Source organism: Leucoraja erinacea, chromosome 4 (assembly GCF_028641065.1).
Source record: "Leucoraja erinacea ecotype New England chromosome 4, Leri_hhj_1, whole genome shotgun sequence".
NCBI lineage: Eukaryota > Metazoa > Chordata > Chondrichthyes > Rajiformes > Rajidae > Leucoraja > Leucoraja erinaceus.
Genome location: NC_073380.1, coordinates 81,933,740 through 81,948,589, shown reverse-complemented (window position 1 = coordinate 81,948,589; position 14,850 = coordinate 81,933,740). Strand labels below are relative to the sequence as shown.

Below are 14,850 nucleotides of genomic sequence, written 5' to 3'. Positions count from 1 at the left end.
CCTTCCCCTTTCCCATCAATTCCTGAACACTGGCAGTGGAGGAACAGGTACCAGGTATAATCAGTATGTTATATTGATAACAAATGGTGCAGAAGACAAAAGAAATACATGCAAAGTTATTTTATTCTCATTTGGGAGTTTTTGACAAGACAAGCTACCCCTAATTGCTGTGAGAAGATGATGCTGAGCTGTGCTGCTGTAGACTGCTGCAGTCAGAACATAAATCAAAATTGATAGAGTGGATTAAGCCTGGTAGAGTGAATTTGCACTCGTGGGAGAGTCCAGAATCAGAGGTCATAGCCTCAGAATGAAAGGGCGCATCTTTAGAAAGGAGAATTTGTCGTGTGCCTCCGAGAATGTTCCTTTGAGCAGCTTGTGGAGCCTACCAGGGAAAAGGCAATTCTGGATTTTGTGTAGTGAAATGAACCGGATTTGATAAGGGGGCTCGAGGTAAAGGAGGTAGGGACCTCCTATGATAAGATTCAACCTGCAATTTGTGAAGGGGAAGATGAAACCGGTTGTGTCGGGATTACAGCTGAGCAAAGGGAATTACAGAGGCATGAGGGAGGAGCTCATGAGGGAGGACTGGCCAAAGTTGACTGGAAAACGACCCTAACAAGAATGATAGTGGAACAGCATTGGCAGGAATTTTTGGGAATAATTCAGAAGATGCAGGATCTTTTCATTCCAAAGAGGAGGAAAGATTCTAGAGGAAGAATGGGGTGACTGTGGCTGACAAGGAAGTTAAAGACAACATGAAATTAAAAGAGAAGGCATATAACATTGCAAAGACTGGTGGGAAGCCCAGGGATTGGAAAGCTTTAAAAAAACAAAAAAACAACAGAAGGCAACTAAAAAGGCGATTGGGGAGAAAAGATGAAATAAGAAGGTAAGTTAGCTAATAATATAAAAGAGGATAGCAATAGTTTCTCCAGCTATATAAAGAGTAAGAAAGAGACATGAGAGGACCGAAGATAGACACAAAAAGTTGGAATCTCAGCGGGACAGGCAGCATCTCTGGAGAGAAGGAATGGGTGCGTTCGGGTCGAGACCATTCTTCATGAGAGGACGTTGGCCCACTGGAAAATGATGCTGGAGAAGTGATAATGGGGAAGAAAGAAATGACAGGGGAATTGAATAATGTTTTTGCACCAGTCTTCACAATAGAAGACATCAGCAATGTGCCTAAAATTCATGAGAGTTGGGATGGAAGTTAGTGAAGTGGCTAATACTAAGGAAAAGGTGCTTGTGAAACTGAATGATCTGAAGGTGGATAAGTCATCTGGTCTGGATGGACTGCACCCCAGGGTTCTGAAAGTGGTGGCTTTGGAGATTGTGGAGGCACTAGTAGTGATATTTCAAGATTCATTAGATGCAGGAGTGGTTCCAGACGATTGGAAAATTGCAAATATTACTCCGCTGCTCAAGAAAGACGCAAAGCAGAAGAGTGGAAACTATAGGCCGGTCTTCAGTGGTCTGCAGGTCTGAAGCCTGACTTCACAGATAAAGAGGGAAATCCTGCTGGATTTTAATTTCCTGCAAAATGTTAACTCCCTCTCAGCGGCTCTGCTCCCGGATCTTACCATTCCACATCCAGCATTGCTAATCCGCTTTACTGGTGTTTATATGTCACAAATCTTTAATCCTTTAAGTAGTATACCTTTAAACGACTTAATTAATTTTTTGGAAGTTTACAATTTGGTGTAGCTGCAGCATTGGAACTTTAGATGACGCAAAGCTGGGTGGCAGTGTGAACTGTGAGGAGGATGCTATGAGGATGCAGGGTGACTTGGGCAGGTTGGGTGAGTTGGCAGATGCATGGCAGATATAGTTTAATGTGGATAAATGTGAGGTTATCCACTTTGGTGGCAAAAACAGGAAGGCAGATTATTATCTGAATGGTGCCAAGTTGGGAAAAGGGGAAGTGCAATGAGATCTGGGGGTCCTTGTACATCAGTCATTGAAAGTAAGCATGCAGGTACAGCAGGCAGTGAAGAAAGCTAATGGTATGATGGGCTTTATAACAGGAGGAGTTGAGTATAGGAGCAGAGTGGTCCTTCTGCAGTTGTACAGGGCCCTGGTGAGACCACACCTGAAGTATTGTGGGTAGTTTTGGTCACCAAATTTGAGGAAGGACATTCTTGCTGTTGAGGGAGTGCAGCGTAGGTTCGTAAGGTTAATTCCCGGGATGGTGGGACTGTCTTATGTTGACAGAATGGAGCGGCTGGGCTTGTATACTCTGGAATTTAGAAGAATGAGAGGAGATCTTATTGAAACATATAAGATTATTAAGGGTTTGGACACGCTAGATGCAGGAAACATGTTCCCGATTTTGGGGGAGTCCGGAACCAGGGGTCACAGTTTAAGAATAAGAGATAGGCCATTTAGAACAGGGATGAGGAATAACTTTTTTACCCAGCGAGTTGTGAATTTGTGGAATTCTCTGCCTCGGAGGGCAGTGGAGGCCAATTCTCTGGATGTTTTCAAGAGAGAGTTAGATAGAGCTCTTAAGCAAAGCGGAGTCGGGATATGGCGAGAAGGCAGGAACGGTGTACTAATTGAATTGAATTGAATTCCTTTATTGTCATTCAGACCTTACGGTTTGAACAAAATTTCGTGCCTGCAGTCATACATACAATCATACAATAATAAACAACACTAAACACAAATTAACATCCACCACAGTGTATCCTCCAAGCACCTCCTCACTGTGGTGGAGGCAAAAATCTTAGGGCTGCAGTCTCTTCCCTCCTCTTCTCCCTCTGCGCTGAGGCGATTCCCCACCGGGCGATGGCACAAACAGTCCCGCGGCTCACCGAACCCCGCAAACGGGCCGGCTCAAACACCGCGGCCCGGGGTGGTCGAAGCTGCCGCCCTCCAGTCCAGCGGATGCAGCCGCTGGCCCGTGGCTGAACCCCGGACTCAGGTCATAGCCGCCAGAACACCGTCCCAGCCACCCGAGCACCGTTCCAGCCCCGAGCCGGATCGCCCTCACGTGAGTGCCGTTCCTCCCTCGAGCTGGGCCGCTCCAACGGGAGTGCCGTTCCTCCCTCGAGGCTGGGCCGCTCCGACGTGAGCTGGGCCGCTCCGACGGGAGCGCCGTTCCTCCCTCGAGCTGGGCCGCTCCGACGGGAGCGCCACAGCCCCTCACGGGAGAGTCTCAGCCCCTCGCCAGGCCGCCCTCACGGGAGCGTCACAGCCCCTCACGGGAGCGCCGTTCCAGCCCCGAGACGGGCCGCCCTCACGGGAGCGAGCCCAGGGTGAGTCCTGACTGGCTGCCTCCGGAGTCTCGAGGTCGCCAGTCCGCCATTACGCCTCAGCGCAGACGGAGGCAGAGAAGGGGGATACGACAAAAAAGGGAGAGACAGCAAGCCCCGTTTCAACCCCCCACCCCCCACATAAACACGACCTAAAAACCAAAAACTTAACTAGACAAAACGAAAAAAAACAACACAAAAAAGTAAAGACAAACGGACTGCAGGCGAGCCGCAGCCGTTCACCAGCGCCGCCACTTCCGAATTGTGGATGATCAGCCATGATCATATTGAATGGCGGCGCTGGCCCGAAGGGCCTTCTCCTGCACCTATTGTCTATTTAACCCTTGTGAAATGATAAATATAATTGATTGATGGGATTGGCTATTGCAACAGTATTAGTGGTTTGGTGTCATTGCTTCCTCCTCCTATCCTTCCCCTTTTCCATCGATTCCTGAAAACTCTGGTGGTGGAGGAACTGGTACCAGGTATAATCAGTATGTTATATAGATAACAAATGATACAGAATACAAAAGGCACAACATGAAAAGTAATTTTATTCTCATTTTGGACACTCATGTTGACAAGATGAGCTATACCCAATTGCTGTGAGAAGAAAAAGTCATGAGTGGAAGTTGGACCGCTGGAAAGTGATGCTGGAGAAGTGATAATGAGGATTAAAGAAATGGCAGAGGAATTGAATAACTTTTTTGCATCAGTCTTCACATTAGAAGACAACAGCACGTGCCTGAAATTCAAGAGAGTCGGGGTCAAGTGGCTATTAATAAGGAGAAAGTGTTTGGGAAACTAAAGTCTGAAGGTGGATAAGTCACCTGGTTCGGATGGGCTGTACCTCAGGGATCTGAAAGAGGTGGCTTTAGAGATTGTGGAGGCAGTAGTAGTGACCTTTCAAGATTCATTTGAGCCAAGCGTGGTTCCAGACGATTGGAAAATTGCAAATATTACCCCACTGTTCAAGAAGGGAGCAAAGCAGAAGAGTGCAAGGGTGGTGAATCTGTGGAATTCATTGTCATAGAAGACTATGGAGGTCAAGTCAATTGATATTTTTGAGGCAGAGATAGATAGATTCTTGATTAGTAAGGGAATCGGGTTATGGGGCGGAGGCAGGAGAATGGGGTTGAGAGGGAAAGATAGATCAGCCATGATTGAATGGCGTAGCAGACATGATGGGCCAAATGGCCTTATTCTACTCCTAGAACCTATGAACATGAAAAATACTGGAGATCAGAAGCAAAAGCAGAAAATATTAGAAACATTCGGGAGGTGGAAAGAGAATCTGTTAACATTTCAGATTCAAAACTAATAATATTAGGAATGTCAGAGGGCTGCTCTAATTTAACGATATCTCAAAGGCGCTTCCTTGACTATGGTTTAATAACTGCGAAAAAACTTATACTTAAATTCTGGAAAAAGATAGCAGTCCCCACAGTGAAGATGTGGATCACAGAAATGACCGAGACACTACATCTAGAAAAAATAAGGCTTGTCTTGACTGACAAACCAGATCAATTTTCAAAAATATGGTCTCCTTTTATTGAATTTCTTCAACAACATAATGGTTGAACACAAACTCAAAACCCACGCTAGGGTCGGGTGAGCGGGTGTATGGAAGGGCAGTGGGATATATCTCCGCTTCTTTCACTTCTTCATTGGTTCTGGGGTTTTTCTTTTTTCTTTTTCATGTCTCTCTCGAAATTCTTTCTTTTCTTTTTGTTTTCTTCTTTCTTTTCCTTCTTTCCTTTTTCCTTTTTTTCCAATTTAGTTATTAGTTTATAAAATGTTAAAATTGAAGCAGTACAAAAATTGTATAACTTATGTCGATTACTTTCTCTTTGTACAATTGCTTTTAATAAAATAAATATTAAAAAAAAAAAAAAAAAAAACATTTCAGATTGATGACTGTCAGAATGTCCTTTGCTCTTGTAGTTTAGCACCTGACTGGCTTGTTAACAAACCAACTGAGAGGGTATTTAAGAGTCCACCAGATTGGGCCTTGTGGCACAGTAGCGCAGTGTTAAAGTTGCTGCCTTACACTGCTCCTTCCACAACTCCTTGGTTTACTCATCCGTTCCCACCCAAATCACCCTCTCTCCAGGTACTTTCACTGCAACCGCAGGAGAATATCTGTCACTATACCTCCTTCCTCACCTCCATCCAGGAATCCCAGTAGTCCTTCCAGGTGTGACAGATTCATGTGTATCTCCTCTAACCTCACCTACTGCATCACAATGCAGTTCACTATGTGGCCTCCTGTACATTGGTGAGACCAAGCGTAGAATTGCACTCGGTCTGCCAGGTTTCCTGGATCTCCCGGTTTCTAACCATTCTAACCACTCCCTTTCCCATTCCCACTCTGACCTTTCTGCCCTGGGCCTCCTCCATTGCCAGAGTGAGGCAACAAGTAAACTAGAGAAACAGCACCAAATATTGGGTAGCTTACAACCCAACGCTATTAACATTGAATTTAAAATAACTTCTAACTAAAACCCCTCCCCCCCCCGCCACTTCCCTTCTCTGTGACTCACCTGGACTTGCATCTATTTCCCCCTTCCATTCCCCCCACCCTCCATAGGTCTAAAGAATGGTCTTGACCCGAAATGTCACCTATCCATGTTCTCCGGAGATGCTGCTTGATCTGCTAAGTTACTCCATCACTTTGTGTCCTTTTGTGTTTAAATATAATGACTTTGTTGCCTTTGTCATTTGAGGCAGTGACTTCCAGAAACACCAACCCCTAAAAAAAAATGTTTCCAATAAATGTTTTTATTTTATTTTTATTTTTATTTGTTTTAAATTAATTTTTATTTGAAGCAATTGTACAACGTTAAAACGCTCGACATCTACAATTATATAATTATTGTACAGCTTCATTTTTAACCTTATAACCTAAATTAAAAGAAAAGGGAAAGCAAGAAAAGAAGAAAAGAAAAAATGAAGAGATGAAAAAGAAAAGAACAAGAAAAAGACCCCTAAGCTACCAAAGCAGTGCAACAGAAAGAAAAAGAAATAAGAAAAGAAAAGATAGAGATATACCTTGCCCCTCCCTCCCTCACCCGTCGTAGGAGCGGATTTAAATTTAAATTTGTGTTTCATCATACTATTGTACATCATACATGTCTTAAGAAATTGATCTGGTTTTTCCGCCATGACAAGCCTAATGTTTTCCAAGTGTAGTGTCTCGGGCATATCTGTAATCCACATCTTCACTGTAGGGACTGTTGGCTGTTTCTAAAATTTAAGTATGAATTTTTTCGCCATTATTAGGCAGTAATTGAGGAAACGTCTTTGAAATATCGTTAGCTTGGAACAGGCCTCTGACAATAAATGTTATTAACCCCTATTTCTCTTTACAGTGAGAGATATTGTATGGAAACAGGTCTTTGGGCCAATGGAGTCCAACTATTTATAATCATAATAATCATAATCATACTGAAATAGCCAAGTATGTTTTGCAACATACGAGGAATTTGGTTTTCCAATGTCCTACTAATAAAAAGCAACAGAACACACTAAATACATTTTAACATAAACATCCACCACAGTGACCCCTCCACATTCCTCACTGTGATGGAAGGCGAAAAAAAGTTCAACCTCATCCTTTCATTGGGCGGGCCTCCTAGGTGTGGCGATCAAGTCCCTGCATCGGGGGGATGTCAGCTACCCCGGGTCGGGGCTTGTCGAACCTTCTGCGTCGTTGGAGCTCCCGACTCGGCCTCTCACGAGACTGTGAGCTCTTGATGTTAAAGTCCGCAGGCCGCGGTTGGAGCGTCGATCCCAGGCAAGGGATCGGCTCCAATGGTAAGTCCATGTCCACGCGGTGGGGCTCAAAGTCAGTCCCGAGCAAGTCCACCTCCATTATGTTAGGCCACAGAGCAACCGGAGATACGACCTAGAAAACAATCGCATCTCCGGGAAGGTAAGAAAATGGGGGAAAAGTTTCCCCCAACCCTCTCCCCCGCCCCCTACATAAAACAAACCAGAGAACATTAACACAAACTTTTAAAACACACTAAAAATAATTTAAAAAATGACAAAAGGATAGACAGACTGTAGGCGAGGCTGCCATTGCAGTTCCACCAAGTGGTTAACATTGATCACCCATTTTCACTAATCTTACATTAATCCTACATTCTCATTGTGTCATCTTTCCTGCTAAGGGCAATAGCAATATCCTGTTCACCAGATTCGGGACACTTGTTATGCAAGCAACTGCAAGTTACATTTTTCGGCTGTCACCCTTGTTACAAAGAAAATAGCTTCAGCTTGGGCTGTCTCCACTCATAAGTAGCATTTTTTTGCAGTACTTGCTTCACCCTCTTGAATCTTCATGTGTTAATACATCCTTATTGTGTAAAAAAAACTGAATTTGGAGCTGTACTCTAATTCCAGCCTGGTTGTCTTAAACTGTTCTTTCAATATTCAATTCAAGAGGTTAATGCAATATTTTAATTTAAGAGGGTCACCGTGACAGTGTATTGTATCCTATATGTTGCTTAATCTTTGCATACTTACCTACCATACAAAGGGTGTCGGGGGTTATGGGGCGAAGGCAGGAGAATAGGGATGAGTGGGATAGATAAATAGGTCATGATTGATAGGCAGATTAGAATTGCTGGGCCAAATAATCTCTGTAACGCAAGATCTGCCTCCCATTTTACCTTTAATTTGGAAAAAAAACATTTTTAAGCAGGTTCTACTTGGGTTACTATGCACCTTATAATTAAGCTGTTTTTTTTCTGTTTTAAGTTGTCTGGTGATTTAATGAGTAAGAATTGTGGAGTGAATTGTTTCTGGGTTGATTGCGACCTAAGGCAGATGTTCTGAGTTTCACCAGAGGGCGCTCATGTTGAACAGCATGGTGCATCCACTGATGATGTGGCTATTTTGATCGTGTGCTTGAGTTCATTGAAAGGTGATTTTTTTTTCCCCTCCCTTTTTAAGTGCGCCTGTATTTTCTTATGTGTGAGTCATTTAATAATTTTTAGTCTCTCGTGTATGCCCTCAGTTTACCCAGGATTTGTAATAAACGTGGCTCTAAGTTTAAAGCTGAGATAAAATATGAGGCTCAGGGTTATGAATGTGTGGAATAATGAGTTGCTGATTGAAGTGGGGATGGAAGGGGGCAGATGGGGAATTAAAGGGATATGGGGACTAGGGAGGTATATGAATTGACATATGTAGTAATGTTACAAAATGTTGAGATTTAAAAAATCAAGTGCAATTCATCCCATCAGATAAAGCATAAAAAGAAGTTTAATTTGACACCTAATTCACTTTCATTTCTTCAGTATTTAGAAAGTGATGGCCATTTTCATACTGGGAAATTAGCATCTTGTTCCCTATTACTTTTTCATTCTTAACACAAAAGCTGTGATCGAGGACAGTCAAAAGCCTATAACTTTCTTAAACTTAAGAGAACTGAATGAAATTTTCAGTTATTATAGATTGAAGCATTCTGAAACAAATATAAAACATCTTACTTGGATGACCTGAAATTAAAGCATATAATTAGTAAATTACCTAATTGTAGCTAATTACAAAATTGACCATTGTGACTGAAATAGTAATAAACACCCAGACTGCCTTGAAGATTAAAAAATGTGATATTCTCAAGATCAGAACTTTAATATTTGTGTATAATATGCTGTGTCCGTAACAGATAGGTAAATAAATTACAATTTTTAGCAATAGACCAAGTCTTTATGGAGAAGATCAGTTGCTAGCTGGTACATTGGCATATCATAATCAGTAGCATCATCATACTACTCAGATTGTAACCAATAAGCAACTCGGTACACCTTGTTTTTCCTCAACTTTTCAATTTTCGGGCTTCCCTACCCCGATGATGTGTAATTCGTGCCAGAGATCATATATTATATATTTTTTAATGTATATTATAAAAAAAATTACTTGTGCTCCGTCCAAACTTGTTTACTCACTGTATATTTTGGTCGTCTTCTGGATCTGGTTCTCAATTTTGCCGCTTCCTAATTTTGTTTTCAAATTTTAGACATGACTTCAGGCATAGAAATTTTACAGAATGAGACAATTGAAAATTGCGGACTAATTGAATCTATAGTCCTTATGGGATTTATTAAAACTAAACTATAGGGTTAACGAAGACGGACCAAATTTTGACGGACTGAATGAAGCTGATTGTAGCAGCTCCAGGATAGTCCCTGATGGCCCCTCTTCATACTTAAAGAATAGGAATGTTGGCCCAGTGTCTGAGCCAACATTCATGACTTGCCAACTTTACCAAAGCAGAATATACTTGTTGTTCTCACAGCTCATTGAGTGCAGATTGGCTGCTGTGATGGTGGGAACAAAGGTGCAGAAAGGAATGAGCCCAAGCAGCATCTCTTATAATTCTGATTGTTGACATCTTGCTAAAGAGAAGATAGTTCTTTATTAACATAATTAATAGTTACTGCAAAAAATTTACAATGTGCTCTGAATAAAGAAATAAGATTATAAACAATATTCTATTATTTTACAGTAGGAGCAGGCTTGGTGGCGTGATCACTGTTGCTTGCTTTTTTTTCAATCATGGTGAGGTAAGAATTGTAGTTACTTTTAAATTCCTTAAACATCCCCATATTAATTTCAATGTAAACTGCAAGGTTCATGTGGGCTTGGAAATCCTAATTTGTTGTTCAGATCAACTGCTCTATTATTGAAGGGACTGTACAAAATTGAATATGGGAATTGATAAATGAAAAAGCTGCTGCATTCCTAATATGATGCAGGCATCAGTGGAGCTTCAACTCCCCGAAGCTGTTGCAGTCCATTTCCTTACCAGCACTGCCCCCAGACTCTATTCCTCTTAACCTCTGCCTACCATGGACATTGTAGCAGCATTGACTCCATACATTCCATAAATTTATTTCTTGACCATACGGATATTTTGTGACAGAAGAATGTAAAGCTGGGTGGCTTGTTCCTGGAGTGCATGCATGCAGACAAGTACTGCTGTCATTTTGCCTATGCAAAAAAAATAACTAGAGTTGTAAAACTCAGCTAAATCTTTTGATGAATGGTTGTGAAGTAATGGATGACCACATGGAATGATGCCAATCTTCTTCACGTTTCCAACCTGCAGAGGCAGGATTGATGGACAGTGTAGCATTCAGACGAGAATCTAGCTGTCATTGAGAATGTGGGTAGGCTGCATGGTCAGTGGATCCCTGAATCTGTTGGTGCTTTGCAGAGGAGAGCCAGTGTTGCCCAATGTTTGGTGACTTGGTTCTTCACTACCTTGTTGAGGAAGTTGCATTAATTACAGTGACTTTCCCCAGCATAAATACCCCAGCAATGTCTGAAACACATCACATCAAAAACATGCTGCACTCTGAATACTTGAAATTTTCCTCACCTTCTGTAGTATGATTTAGAAGGACAACCTTCCCGGAAGCTGGTTGGGAGTTATCATTTATTCATTGACTTCATCCATAAGTGTGCCTGAGTGAGAACAGTGGAGGTGCACTCATCACCCTGACAGTAGTCCCATGATCAAATGTACACACAAGGAACTGCAGATGCTGGTTTACAGAAACACAGAAAGTGCTGGTGTAACGCAGCTGATCTGGCAGCATCTATAGAGAACATGGATAGGTGTTTTAGATCAGGCCTGTTCTTCAGACATTGGGTCCTGACCAACAACATCATCTATCCATGGCTATTTAAACCTTGGCCTGGCCCAAAATGTCACCTATCCAAGGCTATTTAAACCATGTCCTTGTGCTTTGGAATGTCCACCATGACATTGTGACCTGTCATTGCATAATTGAGTATCTCCCAGTACCTTTCCTCTGAGCAAAACAAAAAGACTAATGTCAACTGGATCACCGGGCAGAGAATGTGGGGCTGGTATAAGAAGGATGTTACTGAGCACCTATTTGAGATGCAGTTGAAAGTTTGAATGGTGAGGGGGTGAGGGGGGAAGGCTTGATTTATAGATTTGATTTATGAAAAATATGTATGTTGAGCTGCTGTGCTTTCATTTTAGTGCACAAGAGTCATGTGGACCCCTCCTCTCCGTGAGAGCTTCTCTTACCCCTTCCTAATTTTGCAGATGCTGCTTTTAACCCGCATACTAAGGTATTAACCTCAGTTTTGCTGCTTGAGAATTTCTCATGTTTATTGCGTGTGCAATCATGTGATCTTTCAGTAAAAATGTTTTATTTGTCCATTTTTCTGTGAATAGAAGCCACTCAGTAGAGAAGAAGACATTGGCTGCATTTTGTATTGCAAATATCTTTTTCCTGCTTCCATGGCAGTTTGCTCAGTTTGTGCTGCTCACACAGGTAAGGATTGTTGGGACAATACTAAGAATACAAGATTACCTTCTCAACTTTGATGAATCAGTTTAAGGATTTAATATCAAACTGTTGTAAGAATTTAAGAAGGAACTGCAGATGCTGGAAAATCAAAGGTAGACAAAAGTGCTGGAGAAACTCAGCGGGTGCAGCAGCATCTATGGAGTGAAGGAAATAGGCAACGTTTCGGGCCAAAACCCTTCTTCAGACTGATGTGGGGGTAGGGGGGGGAGGGAGGAGAAGAAAGGATAAAGGAAGAGGAGGAGTCCGAGGGCTGAGGGAGAGCTGAGAAGGGGAGGAGATAGCAAGGGCTACCAGAAATAGGAGAAGTCAATGTTTATGCCGCTGGGGTGCAAACTGCCCAAGCGGAATACGAGATGCTGCTCCTCCAATTTCCGGTGGTGCTCACTCTGGCCATGGAGGAGGCCCAGGATAGAAATGTCGGATTTGGAATGGGAGGGGGAGTTGAAGTGCTGAGCCACCGGGAGATCAGGTTGGTTAATGCGGACCGAACGGAGGTGTTCAATGAAACGATCGCCAAGCCTATGCTTGGTCTCACCGATGTAGATCAGCTGACATCTAGAGCAGCGGATGCAATAGATGAGGTTGGAGGAGATGCAGGTGAACCTCTGTCGCGCCTGGAACGAACAAATAGTCCTCCGTCATTTTCGCCGCCTCCAATGTGACCCCACCACTCACCACATCTTCCCATCTCCCCCCCTGTCTGCTGTCCACAAAGACCGCTCCCTCCGTAGCTCCCTGGTCAATTCTTCCCTTCCCTCCCGCACCACCCCTCCCCGGGCACTTTCCCTTGCAACAGCAAGAGATGCTACACTTGTCGCTTTACCTCCCCCCTCGACTCCATTCAAGGACCCAAGCAGTCATTCTAGGTGCGACAGAGGTTGCACCTGCAGATGCTGTAAGCTGGGTTATTTGATGTGTTTAACGTGGAGATGGATAAATATTTAATGGATGGAAGAAAGGAGAGGTGAAGCCAGTGCAGATCAGCAATGATCTTATTAAATGGTGAGTCAGGCGTGAAGGACCTGAAGCCTATGTTCATGTTCTTGTATTCTAATACACATTCTAATCATTATATCTCAGATGCATAACTCAGAACATAGATTTCAGAAATTTGTTTTTTTGTTAGCTGACATTTGAGATTAAAAAAAAAAACTTTGTGACTGTGCAATCTCCAGGTAATTTCACGGGCAGTTGATGTTTTTTAGTTGCTGCCTAATTTTGTCCGATGGTGGTTGGAATTTGTAGGGTTTCAGTTACTTGTTGATCTTATTATTATAATCCTTGATGTACATGAAGGTGCAAGCAATTATCTGACGCAAAATTCTGTGGCGATATTCTATTTGATGTGCCATTAGTGAAATGGTTGTTTAATCTGTGGGTGATGAGGGAATGACGTGTGATCTGTTTGATTGTGGTAAACACGGTTCTCATGATTGGATTATTGAACTGATTGAGTAGAGGTGCCGAATTCCATTGTGATCACACAACTCCCTGGCCTGTACCTTTCATCAATGATTGTCTCTCTGGGCTTTGAGAGGCCAGGTCAACCAGTCTGACAGCGTAAATTGAAACATTTTTGTGAATAATTTGACCTGAATTTTTATTTCAGTATGAGTGCTTTAATACTGTTCATGTGTGTGGTTAAACGTAAATAAAATTCAATCATTTAAATAAATGCATGGTCACCGAATTCTTTAAGTTGCATGATAGTTGTAAAGTATGTGCACTCTTTGAAAATGTTCCCTAATTCTTAAGGGATGTTTTTCTCATTGATACTCCTTTTAAAATTATGGTTAATTTATCTGTTAAGTTGTCATACTAAAACCCTTTTTATTTTTTTGTCTCTCAGGTCGCATCACTGTTTGCAACGTATGTTTTGGGTTTTATTGATGCCCGTAAGCTGCTGAACATTATATATGCTCACATGGTAAAATTATCTGTAAATTCAATTTATTATTCATTTATGTCTATCCCTAATGCTCCTTCATAAAATGCGGGTGAACCAGCAGCTTGAACTGTTGCAGTCCACTGAGTGTGGTACAGCACACTCAGTGCTGTTAAGATGTTTCAGGACTGAGACCCTGAAATGTAACACACAATACACCAGAATGAAGAAGCTAAAACAGGTCTTTGAAATCTTTGCAAAGTAATTAAAAAGAAATAACTGAAATATCACATTTACATAAATATTCAGACTCTTTGCTATGACACTCAAAATTAAGTTTAGGTTCATCCTGTTTCCATTGATTATCCTTGAGATGTTTCTACAACTTGATTGGAGTCCACCAGTGGGAAATTAAATTGAATGGACATGATTTGGAAAGGCACACACCTGTTTATACAAGGTCCTACAGTTGACTGTGCATGTCAGAGCAAAAACCAAGCCATGAAGAAGAAGGAATTGTCCGTAGACCTCTGAGACAGGATTGTGTCGAGACACAGATCTGGGGAAGGGTATAAACCATTTCTGCAGCAATGCAGGTCCCAAAGAGCACAGTGGCCTCCGTCATTCTTAAATGGAAGAACTTTGGAACCACCAGGACACCTCATAGAGCTGGCCACCCGGCCAAACTGAGCAATCGGGAGAGAAGGTACTTGGTCAGGGAGTTGACCAAGAACCCGATGGTCAATCTGACAGAGCTCCAGTTCCTCTGTGGAGATGCGAGAATATTCCAGAAGGACAACTATATCTGCAGCACTCCACCAATCAGGCCATTATGGTAGAGTGGCCAGACGGAAGCCACTCCTCAGTAAAAGGCACATGACAGCCCGCTTGGAGTTTGTCAAAAGGCACCTAAGACTCTAAGACCATGAGAAACAAGATTCTCTGGTCTGATGAAACCAAGATTGAACTCTTTGGCCTGAATGCCATGCATCACATCTGGAGGAAACCAGGCACCTGGCCAATACCATACCCACAGTGAAGTATAGTGGCAGCATCATGCTGTAGGGATGATTTTCAGCGACAGGAACTGGGAGACTAGTCAGGATCGTGGGAAAGAAGAACAGAGCAAAGTACAGAGAGGTCCTTGGTGAAAACCTGCTCCAGAGCGTTCTGGACCTCAGACTGGGGTGGAGGTTCACCTTCCAACAGGATAACGACTCTAAACACACAGCCAAGACATTGCAGTAGTGGCTTCGTGACAAGTCTGTGAATGTCCTTAGTTGCCCAGCCAGAACCCGGATCGAACATCTCTGGAGGGACCTGAAAATAGCTGTGCATCAACGCTCCC

General features: G+C 42.7%; 1 protein-coding gene across 3 annotated transcripts in view; it reads left to right on the top strand.

Annotated features, from left to right (window-relative positions):
* The window catches only part of dpy19l1l (dpy-19-like 1, like (H. sapiens)), a 113,939-nt gene that overhangs the window by 19,699 nt on the left and 79,390 nt on the right, over positions 1–14,850 (top strand). For all 3 annotated transcript variants that reach the window (XM_055634662.1, XM_055634663.1, XM_055634661.1), the window contains exons 7-10: positions 9,775–9,832; positions 11,284–11,375; positions 11,482–11,581; positions 13,467–13,544. In XM_055634662.1, the coding sequence (XP_055490637.1) occupies positions 9,775–9,832; positions 11,284–11,375; positions 11,482–11,581; positions 13,467–13,544 (328 nt within the window). The remainder of the gene's footprint in view (positions 1–9,774; positions 9,833–11,283; positions 11,376–11,481; positions 11,582–13,466; positions 13,545–14,850) is intronic.